The 21,443-nt window shown below is 40.9% G+C and overlaps 1 protein-coding gene across 2 annotated transcripts; it reads left to right on the top strand.

Moving 5' to 3' along the window:
* The first annotated feature begins 5,492 nt into the window (after positions 1–5,492).
* ZNF32 (zinc finger protein 32) lies at positions 5,493–10,255 on the top strand. Of its 2 annotated transcripts, none has more exons than XM_007176318.2 (3): positions 5,493–5,577; positions 7,932–8,071; positions 9,316–10,255. In XM_007176318.2, exons 2-3 carry the CDS (start codon positions 8,002–8,004, stop codon positions 10,065–10,067), a joined length of 822 nt encoding a protein of 273 aa, XP_007176380.1. In that variant the 5' UTR covers positions 5,493–5,577; positions 7,932–8,001; the 3' UTR covers positions 10,068–10,255. The 2 variants fall into 2 exon arrangements, with proteins under 2 accessions (XP_007176380.1, XP_007176379.1); XM_007176317.2 differs by having other exon boundaries at positions 9,274–10,255.
* Positions 10,256–21,443: the final 11,188 nt, after the last annotated feature.

Below are 21,443 nucleotides of genomic sequence, written 5' to 3'. Positions count from 1 at the left end.
TGGAGTGTCCACATCCCAACCTAAGACTATCTAATGTGGCAGCCTGCACCCTAAATCACATTTTTAGACTATCCAGTATGACCCAAGGCCCCGGATGAAGATACTCCTATCAAGCATGACATTCCAAGGGCCGAGAGATCACCTCCCAGAAACCAAAGACAAATGTCAGACCTCTTTTGGGCAAGGGTAAATGATTTACTACACAGTAAAATCAGTTGTATGATTACTACAATTGTGTATTTTATATTTCAAAAAATGTGTCTGACTAATCCAAAACACTTTTGAAGCTTGTAAGGCCTTTACAACCATCAACTGTATTTTTTACATACTTTAAAATAAAAATCATTACTCTTTTTTTTTACTTCAGTTATACCAAATAAAAATAAAGCTAATTTTTAAGTTTTGCTTGGAAAGGAAAATGAATAAGAAGGAAAAAAGACAGTGAGGCAGACAGTTTGTATGCCCCTACATTTATCTTACATTTTAATATTATCATTACCAACAGATTTTATTTTTTTCTGTAAAATAAGGAAATGCCACAAATAGGAGGAATTTAAGGAGACACAACATCTATGCGTAATGTGGGATCCTGGACTGGATCCAGGAACAGAAAATGAACAGTAGGGGGAAAACTGATGAAATTTAAATAAGGTCAGTCACTTACTGTTAAGTTGTACCATTGCATATTACACCAGTGTTAATTTCCTGGTTTTGACTATCATATTATAATTCTGTGAGCTGTTAGTATTGGAAAAGCTGAGTGAAAGATGAATGTGAAAACTGTCTGTCTAGTTTTTGCAGCTTTTCTGTAAGTCTAAAATTATTTCAAAATAAAAAGTTAGAAGAAAAAGGTTTAAAATGATCTATCTCTGCTTATTCAAGGATTCTCTAAAACAATCATTTTAATCTTTTTGGAGGTTGACCAACTCTTTAATGAAAAGTATGTACTATCTGCCCTAAAAAGCCTCCAAGTCCACTTTTGACATTTTGCATGTTCACAGACCCACATGGAGCCCATCCATGGGCCCCAGATGAAGAACCCTGGCTCGAAAGACCACAGCTCAGGACTTGGGTGTGGTAGTAAGTAACATCCAACAAATAACCTGAGCAGGAACAACTTCTAGCTCCCACCTGCAGTCACATTCATGCTTGGGACTTCCTACAAAATGGGAGGCCTTCCTACAAAATGGGCTGTGCTCCCCCATGACATTTCCTCAGAAGGTCATTATGAAAGGACAACACTCACCCACACAACAAAATGCACCTCCTCTTTCTGGGCCAAGCAGCCCCTCCATATATCCTAAAGGGACCTTAAGGCAGCCCCACTAAATGATACCAAACAGAATAATCAGCTCTGGGCATGAGAAGCTCAGCAGGAAATGATGGCCGGGCCCATAGCCCTGGAAATAGAAGCAAATATATACTAAGTGCAGGGCATCAGTCCCCACCCCCCAAACTTTCCTTCCCATCTTCTGGTTTATAAGCAACTCCCTCAAGATGCTAAATGAAGAAAGGCACAGCTAGTTACATGGTAGAAATAAATGGCAAGAATTTAAAAATAGCTGAAGCCTGCATAAATAGATCCCTTAAGGATAAATAATTTATATTTGAATAGTTGAGGGAATTTTGAGGTTACAAAAGCTAAGACGCATACACTAGGCATTATTAAGCCCAAATTATTAGTATCCTGAATTTATAAATCAGGTAAGAATAGTGAGATCAAACACAAGACATAATTGTGCAAAGAGACAAATAGCTGCAGAGAACAGGACTGGCTTGTCCAAGGAGAGGCCAAGATGACTTCCAGCCCTGAGAAATAGCTGGCAAGTCAAGAGACACTTGTAGGGTAGGCTCTAGCCGAGGGATCAACAACCTTTCCAGAGAATTGCACTAAAGCACAGACCCCTTTCTTTCTGGTAGGTCCAGCTACTCGAGCATGGCCACTGAGCAGGAGGGGCCTGAAAGAAAGCCAGCTTTCTCCCAAGCACTGGCCTCCATGTTGGACATAGTACAATGGTTTTGAGTGATGGGAAGACTGGTTAGTTCAGTGAATGTACAGAGTAGTGGGATGGGATGGGGGTTCATAAAACACAGTTCTTAAGAGATGACTAAAGGGGCTTGCATTTCTGATGGGAGGAGTAAACACAGACTTGAGGCATAATGGAAATTATTCTGATAAACTCTTCCAGGAGGGCAGATCCTCATTCTACCACTCTAGATCCAAAGACTCTGTTGAGATTATGGCAGAAAATGAAGCCCTTGAGCATCATGCCATCTCATGCAAGCTTCTGGGGCAGCCCCTCCCTTCAAAGGAACCAAGAGTTCTTTCCAAGTCAGTAATTCACTTTAGAATTTACTGCAGAATTCTGCAGCTTTCATTCCACATTTAGGATTCAGTTACCTCATTTTTTCTTTTCCTGAGGAAAAAAACTGTGGAAGTCAAATGTACATTTTTAGGACTTTTTGAAACATATTAGCAAATGTCTAATCAGAATGACTGTCTCAATTTACACATGGGTGAAAACGTCCATTTCCCTAGTCCCCATTGCAATATTTTGCCATTCACTAGCTAGGGAAAAATTTTCTTTGTTTCAATTAGCACTTTTAAAAAATTAGTGAGTCTAAGCACTTTTCCTTAATTCTATTTTTTGTGTGTGTGAGTTGCTATCCTTTGCCAAATTTCCACTGAAATATTTTCTTTCTCTTATTGATTTGTATGGTCTCTTTAAATATGACAATTATTAATATTTTCCTAGCTTGTCATGTGTTAACTTCATTTAACGGTGTTTTTGACACAGAAGTATTGGATTTTAATGCAATCAAATCCAGCAATCTTATTCTTTATTGTTTCTGCCTTTGTTACCATGGTTAGGAAAACCTTTCCTAGGCCAAAATTATAAAATTATTAAACCATACGTTCTTCTGGGCCTTTTATGGATCTGGGTTTTACCTTTTACATGTAATCCACCTGGAGGCTATCTTGGCATAGGAGTTAGGTAAACATTTACCTTTATTTTTTTGCCAAATGGTTCGCCTTTTGTCATAACAAGTTATTGAATTATCTATCCTTCTGTGATGTTCTGAAATGCATGTGAAGTAAAGTATTAGTTCTTTGGCAATTTTTCAAATTGACATTCCTGACACCCTCGCCCAGCTTCCCTCCTTCCTGCTGAGTATGTGTTAAGATGCAGGCAGTGGTTGAGGACTGGGCCCCACGTGGGATCTGGGTAAAGACTGCTAAGTGTCTGTCAAGGGAGGGGTGGGTGGGTCTCATCTGGGTCTCATCAACTCCATTCCTAACCGCTTTCTCCTCCACTTTCCATTCAATGTGTCCACTTTCCTGAGACACCTTAAGATTTGTTGAAAAAGGTGACAACATTCCCCCTTTACAGTTACCTTCTCCCACCAAAGCTTTGTCTTCTACTTTCACAATGGGACCTGAAACGTCCTAACAACCACAGCTGATCCTGACCCCAACAGAACTGATAGGACTTCTAGGCGCATGGTGTTGTTTATCAGCAGGGGAAATGACTTCGGGCCCTGGGGTGACACACTCAGCCTTACTGACACAGCCTTGGGAGAGAAGGGAGCAGAGGTACTCGTACAGCACCACCCAATCAGGTGCAAGGACTGGCCCTTGCTTGGTGCCACCTGGGCTTTGAAAATTGTCTGTGGCTACTGTAAAAGGAAAGAAAGAGCAGTGACCGTGCCCGTCCCTTAACGCCCTACCCCTTTCTCTTTCTGACTCTGGAACAAATAAAGAAGGAGGCACCACAGGGAGCCCTGCATTTGTGCTGAGGGGCCTTTCAGGAGTGGGGCCTTCAGGGCAGTTTCCCCTCCACACTCAGGGACTTCTCTGTGAGACAGCTGTTGACCCAGGTTTTGAGGAAGAGCGTTCATTTTGCCTTCTCAACTAGACTGTCAGCTCCCTTTCTAGGAGAAGAGAGTGTATCTTGTTGACATTTGTGTCCCCAAAACCCAGCACAGTACCTGACATTTAAAATGGGCTCAGGACATAAAGGTTCAACAAACTTAAGTACTGATGTGTTGTTGGTAATAGTAATAACAGACACTTAGGAATCAACTTATAACTTACACTTTGTACACTGTGTGAAATTAAATGTTTTGTTTTGTTTTGTTTAACAGGTGGCTTTGGTGTAGAGGACAAGGACATAGCAAGCGGAAACATTCCTTGTGAAACTCCTCATTCAGTAGGATAGACTAGTCTCTGAGTGGGAGCTCTGGAGCAGGGAGCCTGGAGAGAAGTACACTGAGGAGAGCTCCAGGATGAAGGAAAACAAAGGTGATTCAAGGGGGAGGAAGTCCAAGAAGCCTAAGCCCCCAGGAACTTTAATGCCAGTCTTCCCTGACCAAATTCCCTGTCAGAGGCCAGGATCCTATAAAAATGCATTTGAAGGTGGCCTGAGGTATTTAGAGAGCCTTTAACTCATGGATGCTCTAAATCAACCTTTGTCCCCTCCCAGCATCATACAACAGGGCCAAGGATTTGACTGCCTGTGCTTCAGTGGCTCTTCAGAGAAGCCCCATGAAAAACAGCTCTTGCCCCCTGAACTGAGCGATTTTCAGGGCTTACAATTTCTCAATGCTTCAGACACACAGTCAGTTAAGAAAAAAATCTAATTTATTACCCTAGAAAATACTGTTTTCTCTCCATAATTCATGGAGTACATACAGAACGATTTTTTTCTGGGTTCACTCACATACCTGCCTTTGCTCTGAAGCAACAGGATAGCGGGGTGGCCTGGCCTGGACCCTGGCCCCTTCAAGAAGCCTTCACCTGGCCCCTGTAGCTGTCACCTGAGCCTATCCTGGGCTCTCCACCAGGTAAGAAGCCTGTCCAGAATCCTGTAGCTAGTCAATTTGCTTGTTGGCTCCAGCCTGTTGTGATGGAGCCAACAAGCAAATTCAGGACAATTCCAAACCTGATCTCTTACCCATTATTTAGTGTGCAAATTCTTACTGACGGGATCGGTAGGGCATAACTCTCCTCTCCAAGCTCTGGAAATTTTCCTGTGGTGTTCCAAGTCCTCTTTTCCCACAGACTTCGCTTGAAATATTTGCTCCTTGTCTCAGAACTCTAATTACACATTTAGTCTCTGCTCATGCAGCGGCTCAACGCAAAACCCCTAAACACCCGCGGGTTTATCAACTCATTTCTTCCCAACACTTTGCTTCAGAAACCTGGATTCCCCATTTCCTGGCTCAGCGGACGGCTTCATCAACCTGCCATCCCACGCCTGGCTAATCTGAGTGGCCGTTTGATGCTCTCGGCCCCCGCCCTACATCCGCTAACAAGTCGGCGTCTCTGGCTCGGGGCCAAACAGGAGGGACCCGAACGCCCAGCGCGCACCGGGACCCGCAGAGCCCGAGCGGCCGGTCGCATCGCCGAACTACGTTTCCCACAGTGCTCGGGGAAGCCGGGGCCGCCGAGGCGCGGCCCATCCCCCGCTCAGGCTCACGCGGAGCCTCCTGGGAGTTGTAGTCCGGGCCGCTCGCGCCGGCGCTGCTGAGGGGTCATTGTCGGCTTTTGTCTGTCTGCGGGCGCGCGCCGCTGCGGTGAGTGAGGCCGCCGGCCGGGTCCGTAGGCCCGGGGGAGGCGGGGCCCCGCCTGCAGGCCGCGGTCCCCGAGCCCCCTGCGGCCCTGAGCAGGCCTGGCCAGCTTGGACTCCCCAGGGCAGGCAGCTGCGAGGGGAGAGGTCTGCGGCCCGCAGGAAAAGGTCCAGCTGGACCAGAGAAAGGGGTGCTGAGGCCCAGCGCGCAGAGCCGGGGGGGTTTGGGGGTGGGGGCAGACCTGAGGCGGGAAGGGAGAGTCTGTCGGGAAGAGCAGGGGTCCCTCCGCCGCAGAGCACGGCCGGGTGTGGGGCAAGGCCCTGCACCCCGAGACGCGGGAGGGGGAGACCACAGGCAGGTGTGCCCCGGGGCCCGCAGGGAGGGTTTCAGAGATGGACAGGAGAAAAGTGCAGTCTCTCTGAGGTGGGTGAAAGGGAGAAAGGACAAACTTCGTTGGGTGGAGAATAGGAAAGGACAAAGTGGATTCAGGTGTGCAGAGAAAATAATCACCCCTCCCCAGAATCTCCTAATCCTGAAACTATCCCTCAAGAAAGCAACTATCCTAGTCCTCTGCTGAGGACTCTCAACTTTAGGCCTTAAATCTGTAGGTCATGTCAGAGGCCCTTCACATTTGGTTCTTTTATTCTCCCAAGAGCTACTTGATAATACAGTGTTATCAGACAATTTAGTAAGTGAGGAAATAGGGTCAGGGCTGTTTGGTTACTTGCCCAGTGCCATTTAAGGGGAGAGAAGGGTAATCCAAGTCTCTCATGGCCTAATTCTGAGCTCTTTCCACAGGATATAATGGCCTTTCTCATAGGAAAAGCAATATTTTCTACTATAAAGTGACTTTCTCCAAAACCTTCAGGAAATTGATTCCTCAGACTTGTGGAATCTAGGGAGAAAAATACAACAATTTCCCTTTATTAATCAAGGAGGTTCCTGAGACACAGCTGAGCTGTTTCTTGTTGAATATCTCACAACATGTGGAGAGGCACAGCTGTAAGTGCTGCCCACATGTTCTGACCAAACTATTTGCTGGACTAACCAGAGACAGTCCAACCTCAGGTAACAGGTACCCATATACTTTCCACTGACTCTTGGTGGATGTGCGGTTGAGCAGTAACACCTTCCACTTCCAAGTGAATGGTGTAGTTGTGTCCTGACACTCTGATAGGGCATCGCTTTGTGGCTTGTACTGCAAATTGGAGCTGAGTCCTCCAAATAAAGAGTTTAAATGCCTGTCCAGTCATCACAACATGTAGCAGAAAGGGCAGTTGTCAAGAAGACCAGGTGTTTGGGTTAACAAAGGATTGTAGTATCACACTATTTCATTAAATCAGGAGGCCAGCATTTTCATGGGACATAGTAGAGGGAAACAAAAGTTATACATTGAACCACTGTATAAATAAAGTGTAAGTATTCAGTAATTAGGGTCCTGAAATAAGAAGAATATCCCCCCCAAAATACAAAAGGATAATATGGAACAAGAGGATTCCTAGGATCTGGAAGAATAGTAAGGTCTGGTCCAGCTCTGTTCCATTCTATTTCATTTTATAAGAATTCTCACCAGCTTTTTAGTGACGAGGAAGTAGAGAATTGTCTGGACATAGGCTTTGGATCCAAAAAGTCTTGGATTTGAGCCTTTGCCTCACCTTGACTCCTTACTGGCTCTGGGAATAGGGGCAAGTTACTTACCCTAATCGGTGTGCCTTGGGCTTGGTTTTGGAGTCTGAAGTAGGTCTTCTTTTTTCCAAGAATTGGCAAGTATTTATACTTCCTCAGAACTGGTATTCTCATACCTTGAAGAGTCTGGAGCCTCCTAAGAAGTGCCAAAAGGAAATATGAAATCTCTTGTTCTGTCCTAATAACCTAGAGGGGACTGGAGAGGAGAGCTGGAGCCATTTCAATCATAGAACCAATCATGAAGGCTGAAATTTTTTTTATATTCTGAATTCCTTTGGAGGCTTGGAGGATAAAAATAGCAGGCTGTTAGGTGGGGGAAGGAAGTGGATGATTCCAATCACATGCTAAGGCTAAGCTAAGGTACAAATAGGACGGACCATTATCCTGGCACTGGCAAGAAGAGATACTTGTTTGCTTTATGTCTTCCCTGCTTTCCCACCTCCTGCTTCCTCCTGGACTCATTTATAAGTGGTCATGGTACCTTTTGGCTCATTTTGCAGTTACATTGTAGGTGACTGACATTACATCAAGCAATCAAGATTTCCTCCATTCACTCATACCCCAAACTGGAGCTCCTGTTGACTTTATTCTCCTCACTTATCAATTCTCCTGTCCTTTCTTGTTTGTTTTTGTTGTTCTGTTTTGTTTTTGTTTGTTTGTTTTTCCCTCCCCAGGTACTCAAGAACAGCCCATGGAAGAATCATATGGAGAGGTGGTGATTAAGGTCATACAGCAGGAGTGGACATGTTTGGATTTCCAACAGCTACTCTGCTGGACTGTCATGGAAGATATGCCCAGAATGTAGCATTTTTCAGTGAGTCAGTTGATTGCTGGCATGCCCTCAACTCACAATAATCAGTGTCCCTGTTCTCAGCAGTAGTCAACAGGCTGAGGATGCAGAGAAGACGTTCCTTTGGTGGAGCTCACCGTTTCTAGGGATTACAGGGAAAGCCTACAAACTGGAGTTAGTAATAGTAGAAACAGAACAGAACAGTCTTGATATGGAGGTAGTCTCTGAGAGAATGAATGAGCAGTTTAAATCTCAGCACAATCATTGAGTAACAAGTTGAAATCTCCCTAGGATGACTCCAAGAAAACTATTATTAGTGATGAATGGACCCATATTTAAAGTGCAGTAGAAGGCTCATATGCAGGGCAATACTGGACAGTACTGTCAATATCTGCATAGAAAGTATTGAGAATAACTTCCAAACCAAAACAGACTTCAGTTCCACCATAGCTTAGCAGATTGAAATAGCATGGATTTTAAAGGGAAAAATTCCTTGGATCAGATTCTGTGATAGCCCTGACTCAATCTGTGGTATCAGACAAGTTATTTAACTTTCTTGAGCTCCAGCCTCTTCATCTGTAAAATGGGACAATAAGCTATATCTTGCAGGGTGCAGGGATTAGAATTAATAGATGTAAAGTACCAAGGATTCTGCTACATATATTCTGATATCATGGAGCTTACTCCACTGTTAGGAGAGCAGACTAGAGCAGAAGTGGATTTCTCATGAAACTAATGAAACAAAGTTCAGGATCTTTCCCTTACACTGGTCTCTTCAAGGCCTTGTCCCTACTTTTATACGGTTTCTTAATGGAATCCGTCCAAAATTTTAAAGCTTTAGGCCCTACACAACCTGGATCCACACCTGTTTTGGTGTCAGAACTTGGGTATGGCACTAAATTTGATCGTATATAGTTTTCTTAATTTTTCTGAGCCTGTTTTCTTATCTGTAAAATGGAAATAACCATGTCTATATACAATACTATTTGGGAGGCTAAATTAAACTAAATTTAGAGGCAGTACACTGTTATGGAGCATGCCTGAATCCCAAGTCTGTGCTTACCTAGCTGCACAATCTTTGACAACCTCCCTATACTTTCACTTCCTTAACTGTAGCAATAGACTGTTTTCAGGATTAAATTATCTATGCAAAGTTTATAGTATAATATCTGGCACATTATAAGCACTCAAAGCATTGTTTCTTTTTCCCTGTTCTTCTCACTCAGCATATTGGTGCCTCTTACATGACTTCCCTCTCATTTTACCAGATGTGATGACAGAAGCCCACCACAAATATGATCACTCTGAGGCCACAGGATCCTCAAGCTGGGATTTCCAGAATTCTTTCAGAAGAGAGAAGCTGGAACAAAAATCCCCAGATTCTAAGACACTACAGGAAGATTCACCTGGAGTGAGACAGAGGGTCTATGAGTGCCAGGAATGTGGAAAATCCTTCAGGCAAAAGGGTAGTCTAACGTTACATGAGAGAATCCACACTGGTCAGAAGCCCTTTGAGTGTACTCACTGTGGAAAAAGCTTTAGGGCTAAAGGCAATCTTGTTACACATCAACGAATACACACAGGAGAGAAGCCCTATCAGTGCAAGGAGTGTGGGAAAAGCTTTAGTCAACGAGGTAGTCTGGCCGTTCACGAAAGACTCCACACTGGACAGAAACCCTATGAGTGTGCTATCTGTCAGAGAAGCTTCAGGAATCAAAGTAACCTCGCTGTTCACAGAAGAGTTCATAGTGGTGAGAAGCCCTATAGATGTGATCAGTGTGGAAAAGCCTTCAGTCAGAAAGGAAGCTTAATTGTTCATATCAGAGTCCACACAGGCCTGAAACCCTATGCCTGCACACAATGCAGGAAGAGTTTCCACACCAGAGGGAATTGTATTCTGCATGGCAAAATCCACACAGGAGAGACACCCTATCTGTGTGGCCAGTGTGGGAAAAGCTTCACTCAGAGAGGGAGTCTGGCTGTGCACCAGCGAAGCTGCTCACAAAGGCTCACCCTATAACCACTCTCATCAAAGGAAATTCCCTTTATGAATTAACAGCATAAAATCCCCTGAGATTAAACAACCTATTCAATTTTACGGAATGAATGGAGACTCCTTCAGAAAGACCATCATTGGGTAGAGCAAACTGACTTTTCTCCCTTCCCCCAAATGAATATGAAAAATAAATGTCTTGTTTATTATCGTTATCACGTATGATTCATAATTTGTCAACTTATTTTGACCTAATTTCCCAAGGTACCTCCATTAATCTAGTACACAATTGGAGATTTATGTAGCAGATACAGATTTTAAATTTGCAATTGACACCATCAGCCTGTTTAAAAAAGTCAGCCGCTTACCAATCCCAAGATTATTTTCTTCTCTACATATTCAAATTAATCTTGTTTTGCATTCAAAACCACTGGGCACAATTCATGAGGCAAATCTAATAATTCTCATATTGAATATTATCTGAATGGTAGTCTCAACAGCATATTCTAACAAATCACGCATGTTCATAGCAGAGGCCCTAGCCTTTCCTTACAAAAATAGGATCCTTTCCAAGCCTGCACTGTGGTTTACTTCAGTCTTCCACTCCTAACTGGGATAGAGATAACTTGCCTATAGCCAAAGAGCAGACAACTATCTACAATAGTTGACACAATGACTCTCACTCCCTTTTGGCAACAGTAGCAATATCTCAGAGTTAGAGTCACCTAGTAAGGGCATAAGTGTCCTCATTACTGAGCTCAAATTTGTAGTCAATTATGAAGTTCCAGGCCTCCAACAACACAATCCTCTTCCTCCTACACAGACACATGCATGCACACACAGAAGAAATTTGGAAAGTAATTGTTTTTTACCTCTAGTAGATGAGATTTGAGGAATAGTGGAGAGGAGAAGTTGGTTTTGAGAGGGAATTTCCAATTTTTTTAACTTTAGCCATCTCTAAATTTTCATTCTTAGCTTTTATGTAATTAAAATGATGAATGATGTAGATAGAGTGGTTTTCTTGATAAGATACCATTCCATTCTTTCTTTACCCTATAAGCTGTAGGCTCCTATAGACTATAGGCTCCCTCTAGTAGATCCTATAGGCTGTAGGCTCCTTAATCCAAGAAGCTTAACAGAAAATCTTGAGAGAGAGGTAAATTTTACCAAAGATCTTTGGGCATAGAAACACTTTAGAAACACTATGAGTTTGAATATTAATACAGTAATACTCCTAAAGATACCCTGATAATATTTTTTTTATAAATTTATTTATTAGTTTGTTCTTTAGTTTTGGCTGAGTTGGGTCTTCAATGCTGCACCCGGGCTTCCTCTAGTTGCAGCAAGCGGGGGTACTCGTTGTTGTGATATATGGGCTTCTCATTGTGGTGGCTTCTCTTGTTGCGGAGCACGGGCTCTAGGCACGTGAGCTCAGTATTTGTGGTTTGTGGGCTCTAGAGCGCAGGCTCAGTAGTTGTGGCAGACGGGCTTAGTTGCTCTGCAGCATGTGGGATCTTCCCAGACCAGGGATTGAACCCATGTCCCCTGCATTGGCAGGTGGATTCTTAACCACTGCACCACCAGGGAAGCCCTACCCTGATAATATTTGAAGATGCATACCAGAATGTTCATATCATCCTCATTTATAATAGTCATAAACTGGAAATAACCCAAATGTCCAATAACAGGCAAGGTAATAAACTGTGGTAGAGTCATATAATAAAATACAACTCAGCAATAAAAAATAACAACTGATACATGCAATAACCTGGATGAATTTCAAATATTTGTGTTGAGTGAAAGAACCCAAACACACACACACACACACACACACAAATATAGTACATAATTCCATTTATGTAACTTCACAGAACAGGAAAAACCAATCTGCGGTAAATGACGTCAAACAGTGGTTGCCTCTATGGAAGAGTGGGGAGGGGAATGACTTGAAAGAAGCACAAGGAAACTTTACAGAGAGAAAAAATGTTCTCTTCCTTTCTTCAGGTGGTAGATGCATGGGTCTATACAACTGTCAAAACTGATTGAACTCAACACTTAAAATCTATGCTTGTTATATGTAAAGTGCATTTTATATATAAAGTATAGTATATGCAAAGTTTAAATAACAATGAGGTAGTTTTAAAATATTGCCCACAAGTTCTTTGACACTCATCATGTGTTCTATGTCACCTCCCCTTGAATCTGGGTAGGCTTGTGTCTGCTTCAAACAATGAAACATGGTAGAAGTGATGCTACATGACTTCCAAGAATAGGTCTAAAAAACACTTTAAAAGTCTGAAAAGTTTCTTCATGATTCTCAGGACACTTGCCCTGGAGAAAACCAGCTGCCAAGTAAAAAATCCAACTATCTCAAGGCCACTCTGCTGGACAAACAGCATGTAAGTGCTCCCGTTGACAGGTTCACCTGAGCTCCCAACAGATAGCATCAACTCTCAGCCATATGAGTGAACCATTGTAGATGCATAGCCCAGTAGAACCTTCAGATAACTGTAGCCCCAGATGACATCTGATGAAAACTATGAGAAACCCACAAGTTAGAACTGCCTTCCCAAATTCCTAACACACAAAATCATGAGAAAAGTTAAAGGTTATGACTTTATACTATTAAATTTTCAGGTTGCTTGCTATACAACAGTACTAGTTAAAATATATATACATTTTAAGGATAAACTATTTTCAAAAATAAATGAAAAATCTGGGGAGCAACTTGATATTAACTCTGAATAAATAAAAACAGGAAATTAGGATTTATGGTTCACAAGAAAGCTTAAGGTATAAAAATAAACATTCCCTTTGACAAAATAGGAGGCAAGGTATAGATTAGTTAAGCCAGATGCAATCCAAGTTACAAAATAAAGTAGGTGTGGGTCTCCATCAGTCCTGGACTATGAGATATGTGTGCGTGTGTGTGTGTGTGTGTGTGTGTGTGTGTGTGTGTGTGTGTGTGTGTGTGTGTGTGTGTGTGTGTGTGTGTGTGTCTTAGAATCCTGGTTCTGCAGAAAAGAATCTGTAAATAAAGAACAAATAGATCAGAAAATATAAAGTATCTTTAAAAATATAATTCCTATTTTCTGTATGTATATTATTAAATTTCTTTAAAGATTGTTGGCTGCTTATATTAAAATAATAACAAAAGAGAGTTCTGGTTCCAGATGGCAAAGTAGGAAGATCCTGAACTCACTTCCTCCCATGGACACACAGAATCTACATCTACATATAGAACAATTTCCTCGGGGGGTGGTGGGGTACCTAAAAACTAGCTGAGCGACTCCTACACACTGGGCAAATGAAAAAAAACAATAACCAAAATAAACACACTGAAGCAGGTAGAAGAGGCTGAGACACAATCTCACCATAAATCCCCTGCCAGCAAGGCAACCCGCAATTGGGAGTGAACTCAAAACCCGGAGCTTCTCCCTGAGGAGTGAAGGGCTTGAACCCCACATCAGGCACCCCAACATTTAAGACCTGCACCTGAAAGACAAACCCCCTAAAACATCTAGCTTTGAAAACCAATAGGGCTTGCATTCATGAGACCCACGAGGCTATAAAGAAATGAGAAATTAAAAAAAAAAAAAAAAAAGAAATGAGAAATGGCTCTTAAACGGCTCACATGCTCAGATTGATTCACACCAGGGTCCAGCACAGAAGCAGCCAACTGAGAGGTGCCCAGATTTTATGTGAAAGAGGCATATTTGCTTATGTTAAAGTGTCAGCCTAAGGAGCAGGCATCTAACTTAATACACATATAGGAGTCTACTGGGGTGCTCTCAGGGATGGAAGCTGGCAGGTGCCATCTTCGTGCTCTCCCTCTGCCATGCTCCAGCTCACCAGTAACTCCTGAAAAGGAATGTATACCCTCCTCTGGAACACCAATTCTTCCAGCTGAGGCCCATGGGACAAATCTAGGTTGCCTGGTTCTGGTGACAAATGGGGCTTGCACTTCAGGGTCCCACGGGTCTCCAACCAAAGGAGAAAGATTTCTTAAGCAGCTACCACCCCCAGAGCACAAGAGGCAACAGACCAAGGTACCCAGTCTTTCTGTGAAAGAGGCATATTACCTTATCTTCAAAGCTGTGGCCTGAGTGGCAAACTTCTATCTAAACACACATGTAAGGGCAAACTTTAATCCTCTCCAGAGACCTCAGAGGTCAGGCACTATTTTTATGCTCTCCCTCTGACATAATCCACAGTGCCAGTGTCTTCTGGAGAGGAGCTTATACATGTGTCTGATACCCCAATTTATGTGGGTGCTACCCAGGGGACATTCCTTGATCACCTTGCTCTGGTGGCCAGCAGGGCTTTGTTCATGGGTCCCAGCTGACTGTAACAAATGGAGAGACAATTATTGGCCAGCTACCATCCCCAAAGCACTGCACAGAAAGCAGACTAAAAAACACACCCCAGTCTTTCTGTGAAAGAGGCCGATATGCTTGAGCTTCAGCCTGAGGTGCAGGTTTCTGTTTGGCACACATCCAAGGATGGAGGCCAAAGGACGCCATGTTTGTGCTCTACCTCTGCCCTGCTATAGGTTGCTGTATCTCCCAGAAAGGAACTTGTACATTCATCTAGCACTCCAACTTTTGAGACTGTTGCAAAGGGGACAACTCTAAATTGCCTGGCTATAATTGGCAGGCAGTGCCAAAAGACTGTATATAGTTGTATACTTTAAAAGCTGCTGTCTGAGAGTCTAACTTCTAATCAGCTTGCATGTAGGAGCTAACTGAGATCCTCCCCTTTGGAACACTTACAGGTAATGTCACATCCTCTACTACTGAGAGCCACTAAAAGTAAAGTCTGCTTAGAGAATCACAAAAGTTGGAGAAAAAACCAATAGCTAAGGCAGGGTTGAACAATAAAATGCACCTACTACACAAGGCCTTCAAGACTGGGAGAGATAGCTGTTTTATCTAATACATAGAAAGTAACACAGACACTCAAAGAAAGAGAGGAATATGTTCCAAATGAAAAAAAAAAGATAAAACTTCAGAAAAAGTCCTTAATGAAATGGAGACAAGGGATTTACCTGATTAAGAGCTCAAAATAATGGTCATAAGGATATAAACATGCCATCCAACAGCAGCAAAATACACATTCTTCTCAAACGCACATGAAACTCTCCAGGACAGATCACATGTTAGACCACAAAACAAGTCCTAATAAATTGTAAAAGACTGAAATGTCAAGCATCTTTTCCAATCACAATGGTACGGAACAAAAACAAACAAAAAAATCAGCTACAAAAATAAAACTGGAAAATTCACAAATATCTTCTGATTAAACAACATCTACTGAGTGAAATCAACATCATTAATCATATTAACAAATAAAACATAAAAATTATAGGATCATCTCAACAGATGCAGAAAAAGCATTTGACAAAATTCAACATCCTTTTATGATAAAAACTCTACAAAGTGGGTATAGAGGGAACAGAGTTCAGCATAATAAAGACCATATATGAAAGTCCACAGTTAACATCATACTCAATGGTGAAGAACTGAAAGCTTTTCCTCTAAGATCAAGAACAAGACAAGGGTGCTCACTCTCACCACCCTTATTTAACATACTGGAAGTCCTAGCCAGAGAAATTAGGCAAGAAAAATAAATAACAGGCATCTAAATGTGAAAGGAAGGAAGAAAACTGTAACTACTTACAGATGACATAATATTATATGTAGAAAACCCTAAATACTCCACCAAAAAACATGTTAGAATTAATTTAAAAATTCAGTAAAGTTGCAGGATACAAAATCAACATACAAAAAATCTGTTGCACTTCTGTACACTAATAATAAACTATCAGAGAAATTAAGAAAATAACCCATTTACAATTGCATAAAAAAAAATACCAAGGAATAAATTTCACCAAGGTGGTGAAAAAACTATACCATGAAAACTATAACACTTTGATGAAAGAAACTGAAGACAACACAAATAAATGAAAAAATACATCATGCTCATAGATTGGAAGAATTAATATTGGTAAAAGAGCCATGTTACCCCAAGCAATGTACAGATTCAATGCAATCCCTATCAAAATTCCAATGGCATTTTTCACAAAAATAGTACAAACAATCCTAAAATCTATATTGAACCACAAAAGACCCCAACTAGCCAAAGCAATCTTGAGAAGAACACCAAAGCTGGAAGCACCACATTCTCTGATTTCAAACTATATTTTAAAGCTATAGTAATCAATGATATAGATGAAAATACTATACAATAAAAACAGACACATCAATCAATGGAACAGAATAGAGAATCCAGAAATAAACCCACACATGTGGTCAACTAATTTATGACAAAGGAGCCAGGAATAACATACAATGGGGATAAGAAAGTCTATTCAATAGATGCTGCTGGCAAACTGGACAACCACATGCAAAACAATAAAACTGGACCGCTAGATTATACCACTCACAAAAATTTAATTCAAAATAGATGAAAAAATTGAACTTAAGACCTGAAATTATAAAATTCCCAGAAGAAAACATAGGTGGTAAGCTCCTGACATTGGTCCTGGGGATGATTTTTTTGGATCTGACACCAAAAACAAAGGCAACAACGGCAAAAATAAACAAGTGGGACTACATCAAAATAAAAAGTTTCTGCACAGAAAAGGAAATCATCAACAAAGTGAAAAGTCAACCTACTGAACAGGAAAAGATATTTTCAAACTATATATCTGATAAGGGGTTAATATCCAAAATATATAAAGAACACATACAACTCAACAGCAAAAAAAAAAAAAATCCAACTTAAAAATGGGCAAAGGATCTGAATAGACATTTTTCCAGAAGACATACAGATGGCCAACAGGAACATGAAAAGGTGTTCAACATCACTAATCATCAGGGAAATGCAAATCAAAACCACAATGAGATATCACTTCATGCCTCTTTGAATGGCTATTATCAAAAAGGCAGGAAATAACAAGTGTTGACAAGCATGTGGAGAAAAGGGAACCCTCATACATTGTTGGTGGGAATGTAAATTGGTGCAACCACTATGGAAAACAGTATGGAGATTCCTCAAAAAAATAAGCATGGAACTACCATATGATCCAGCTACTCCACGTTTGGTTATTTATCCAAAGAACATGAAAACACTAATTCAAAAAGATATATGTAACAAATTGAAGAATAAAAACCATATGATCATCTCAATAGATGCAGAAAAAGCTTTTGACAAAATTCAACACCCATTTATGATAAAAACTCTCCAGAAAGTGGGCATAGAGGGAACCTACCTCAACATAATAAAGGCCATATATGACAAACCCACAGCAAACATCATTCTCAATGGTGAAAAACTGAAAGCATTTCCTCTAAGATCAGGAACGAGACAAGGATGTCCACTCTCACCACTATTATTCAACATAGTTCTGGAAGTCCTAGCCACGGCAATCAGAGAAGAAAAAGAAATAAAAGGAATACAAATTGGAAAAGAAGAAGTAAAACTGTCACTGTTTGCAGATGACATGATACTATACATAGAGAATCCTAAAACTGCCACCAGAAAACTGCTAGAGCTAATTAATGAATATGGTAAAGTTGCAGGTTACAAAATTAATGCACAGAAATCTCTTGCATTCCTATACACTAATGATGAAAAATCTGAAAGAGAAATTATGGAAACACTCCCATTTACCATTGCAACAAAAAGAATAAAATACCTAGGAATAAACCTACCAAGGGAGACAAAAGACCTGTATGCAGAAAACTATAAGACACTGATGAAAGAAATTAAAGATGATACAAATAGATGGAGAGATATACCATGTTCTTGGATTGGAAGAATCAACATTGTGAAAATGAGTATACTACCCAAAGCAATCTACAGATTCAATGCAATCCCTATCAAATTACCAATGGCATTTTTTACGGAGCTAGAACAAATCATCTTAAAATTTGTATGGAGACACAAAAGACCCCGAATAGCCAAAGCAGTCTTGAGGCAAAAAAATGGAGCTGGAGGAATCAGACTCCCTGACTTCAGACTATACTACAAAGCTACAGTAATCAAGACAATATGGTACTGGCACAAAAACAGAAACATAGATCAATGGAACAAGATAGAAAGCCCAGAGATTAACCCACGCACCTATGGTCAACTAATCTATGACAAAGGAGGCAAAGATATACAATGGAGAAAAGACAGTCTCTTCAATAAGTGGTGCTGGGAAAACTGGACAGCTACATGTAAAAGAATGAAATTAGAATACTCCCTAACACCATACACAAAAATAAACTCAAAATGGATTAGAGACCTAAATATAAGACTGGACACTATAAAACTCTTAGAGGAAAACATAGGAAGAACACTCTTTGACATAAATCACAGCAAGATCTTTTTTGATCCACCTCCTAGAGTAATGGAAATAAAAACAAAAATAAACAAGTGGGACCTAATGAAACTTCAAAGCTTTTGCACAGCAAAGGAAACCATAAACAAGACAAAGACAACCCTCAGAATGGGAGAAAATATTTGCAAATGAATCAACTGACAAAGGATTAATCTCCAAAATATATAAACAGCTCATTCAGCTCAATATCAAAGAAACAAACACCCCAATCCAAAAATGGGCAGAAGACCTAAATAGACATTTCTCCAAAGAAGACATACAGACGGCCACGAAGCACATGAAAAGATGCTCAACATCTAATTATTAGAGAAATGCAAATCAAAACTACAATGAGGTATCACCTCACTCCTGTTAGAATGGGCATCATCAGAAAATCTACAAACAACAAATGCTGGAGAGGGTGTGGAGAAAAGGGAACCCTCTTGCACTGTTGGTGGGAATGTAAATTGATACAGCCACTATGGAGAACAATATGGAGGTTCCTTAAAAAACTAAAAATAGAATTACCATATGACCCAGCAATCCCACTACTGGGCATATACCCAGAGAAAACCGTAATTCAAAAGGACACATGCACCCGAATGTTCATTGCAGCACTATTTACAATAGCCAGGTCATGGAAGCAACCTAAATGCCCATCAACAGACGAATGGATAAAGAAGTTGTGGTACATATATACAATGGAATATTACTCAGCCATAAAAAAGAACGAAATTGAGTCATTTGTTGAGACGTGGATGGATCTAGAGACTGTCATACAGAGTGAAGTAAGTCAGAAAGAGAAAAACAAATATTGTATATTAATGCATGTATGTGGAACCTAGAAAAATGGTACAGATGAGCCAGTTTGCAGGGCAGAAGTTGAGACACAGATGTAGAGAATGGACATATGGACACCAAGGGGGGAAAACTGCAGTGAGGTGGGGATGGTGGTGTGCTGAATTGGGTGATTGGGATTGACATGTATACACTGATGTGTATAAAACTGATGCCTAATAAGAACCTGCAGTATAAAAAAACAAACAAAACAACTAATACTAAACTTTCATTGGGTTATTTGTATGGAAATATGTTAATATAAATGTTTCAGACATTACATGAAAAAAAAAAAAAAAAAAGATATATGCACCCCTGTGTTCATCACAGCATTATATTACAATAGTCAAGATATGGAAAAAACCTAAGTTCCATCAACAGATGAATGGATGAAGATATGGTATATATGAACAATGGAATACTATTCAGTCATTTAAAAAAAGATGAAATCTTGCGATTTGCAACATGGATGGACCTTGAGAGTATTATGCTAGGTGAAATAAGCCAGACGGAGTAAGACAAATACTGTATAATTTCACTCATATTATGGAATATAGAAAATGAACAAACAAACAAAACAAAACAAAACAAACAAAAATAAACATATAGATGCCAAGAACAGAGTAGTGGTTATCAGAGGGGAAGGAATGGGAGGAGAGGGCTAAATGGGTAAGGGAGGGGCAACTTGATGATGACAGATGGAAACTAAATTTTTGGTGGTGAGCATGCTGCAATGTATACAGAAGTGGAAATGTAATGTTGTATACATGAAATATACAGTGTTATAAAACCAGTATTACCTAAAAGAAATAAAAATATTTTTTCTCGAGAAAATCAGGTAAACATGAGTAAGGACTGGGTACTAAAAGATGCCAAAGTGTAAAGAAAGTAGAAATAGAACTACCATACAACAAAGGAACTCCACTTCTGGATATTTATCCAAGAAAAACAAAACCACTTACTTGAAAAGATATATGCATTCCTATGTTCATTGCAGCAGTATTTAAAATAGCCAAAATATGGAAACAACTTAAATGTCCATTAATAGATGAATGGATAAAGAAGATGTGATACACACACACACACACACACGTATACACAATGCAATATTATTCAGCCATAAAAAAGAATCACGACTTGACATTTGTGACAACATGGATGAACCTAAAGAGTATTATGCTAAATAAAACAAGTCAGATAGAAAAAAAAATTACCAAATGATTTCACTTATATATGGCATCTAAAACACAAAATAAATGAACAAACAAAACAAAACAGAAACAAACAAAAAAAAACTGGTGGTTGCCAGAGGGGAGAAAATTGGGAAGTAAGCAAAACAGATGAAGGGGATTGAGGGGTACAAACTTCCAGTTATAAAATAAATAAGCCATGGGAATGTAATGTACAGCATAGGAAATATAGTCAATAATATTGTAAAAACTTGTATACCTACAGATGATAATTAGACTTATCGTGATGATCAATCAAAATGTCTCTAGACAACTAGGGCACCTACCAGGCGCTGGTGGGGGACCAGACACGTAAGGGGACAGGAGGAACCCCCAAGTGATCACCTAGGACGTGGGAGGAGGAAGGGCGAAGGGGAAATGGAGGCCAGACAGGACGGGTGCCCTTGAGGGGCGGCTGGGGGAGAGGAGGGGTTCCCACACTAGGGAGGGGCCCACCCATGGTAAGAAGATCAGCGGGAATGAAGAGAGACCCTCGGGGGATAGGAGGATCCAGAACGGGCCAGCATTTCCCCTCCCACTCGGGGCCCAGGAGCCTGCTGAGGCACCCTCTGGCAGCACCAAGCCTAGGCCCTGCCCCCCGCCTAAGTCCCGCCCCCCACAGCCAAGGCCTCTTCTGCCTTTTATTTTTTTTTTGCTGTTATGGTTCAGTTTTACCTTATTTCATTTATATTTTTATTTTTTCTAATAAATATTTTATATTTCTAACTTTATTTTTTATTCTTTGTTATTCTTCTGCTCCTTTTTGTTTGTTCCCTCCCTTTTTTTCCCACACCATGTGGCTTGCAGGATCTTGGCTCCCAGGCCGGGGGTCACGTCTGAGCTCCTGTGGTGGGAGTGTTGAGTCCAAACCGCTGGACTAACAGAGAATCTCAGACCCCAGGGAATATTAACCGGAGTGAGGTATCCCAGAGGTCCTCATCTCAGCACCAAGACCCAGGTTTACCTAAC

Source organism: Balaenoptera acutorostrata, chromosome 16 (genome assembly GCF_949987535.1).
Source record: "Balaenoptera acutorostrata chromosome 16, mBalAcu1.1, whole genome shotgun sequence".
NCBI lineage: Eukaryota > Metazoa > Chordata > Mammalia > Artiodactyla > Balaenopteridae > Balaenoptera > Balaenoptera acutorostrata.
The sequence above is the reverse complement of the archived record's forward strand: the minus strand, read 5'-3'. Positions and strand labels throughout refer to the sequence as shown.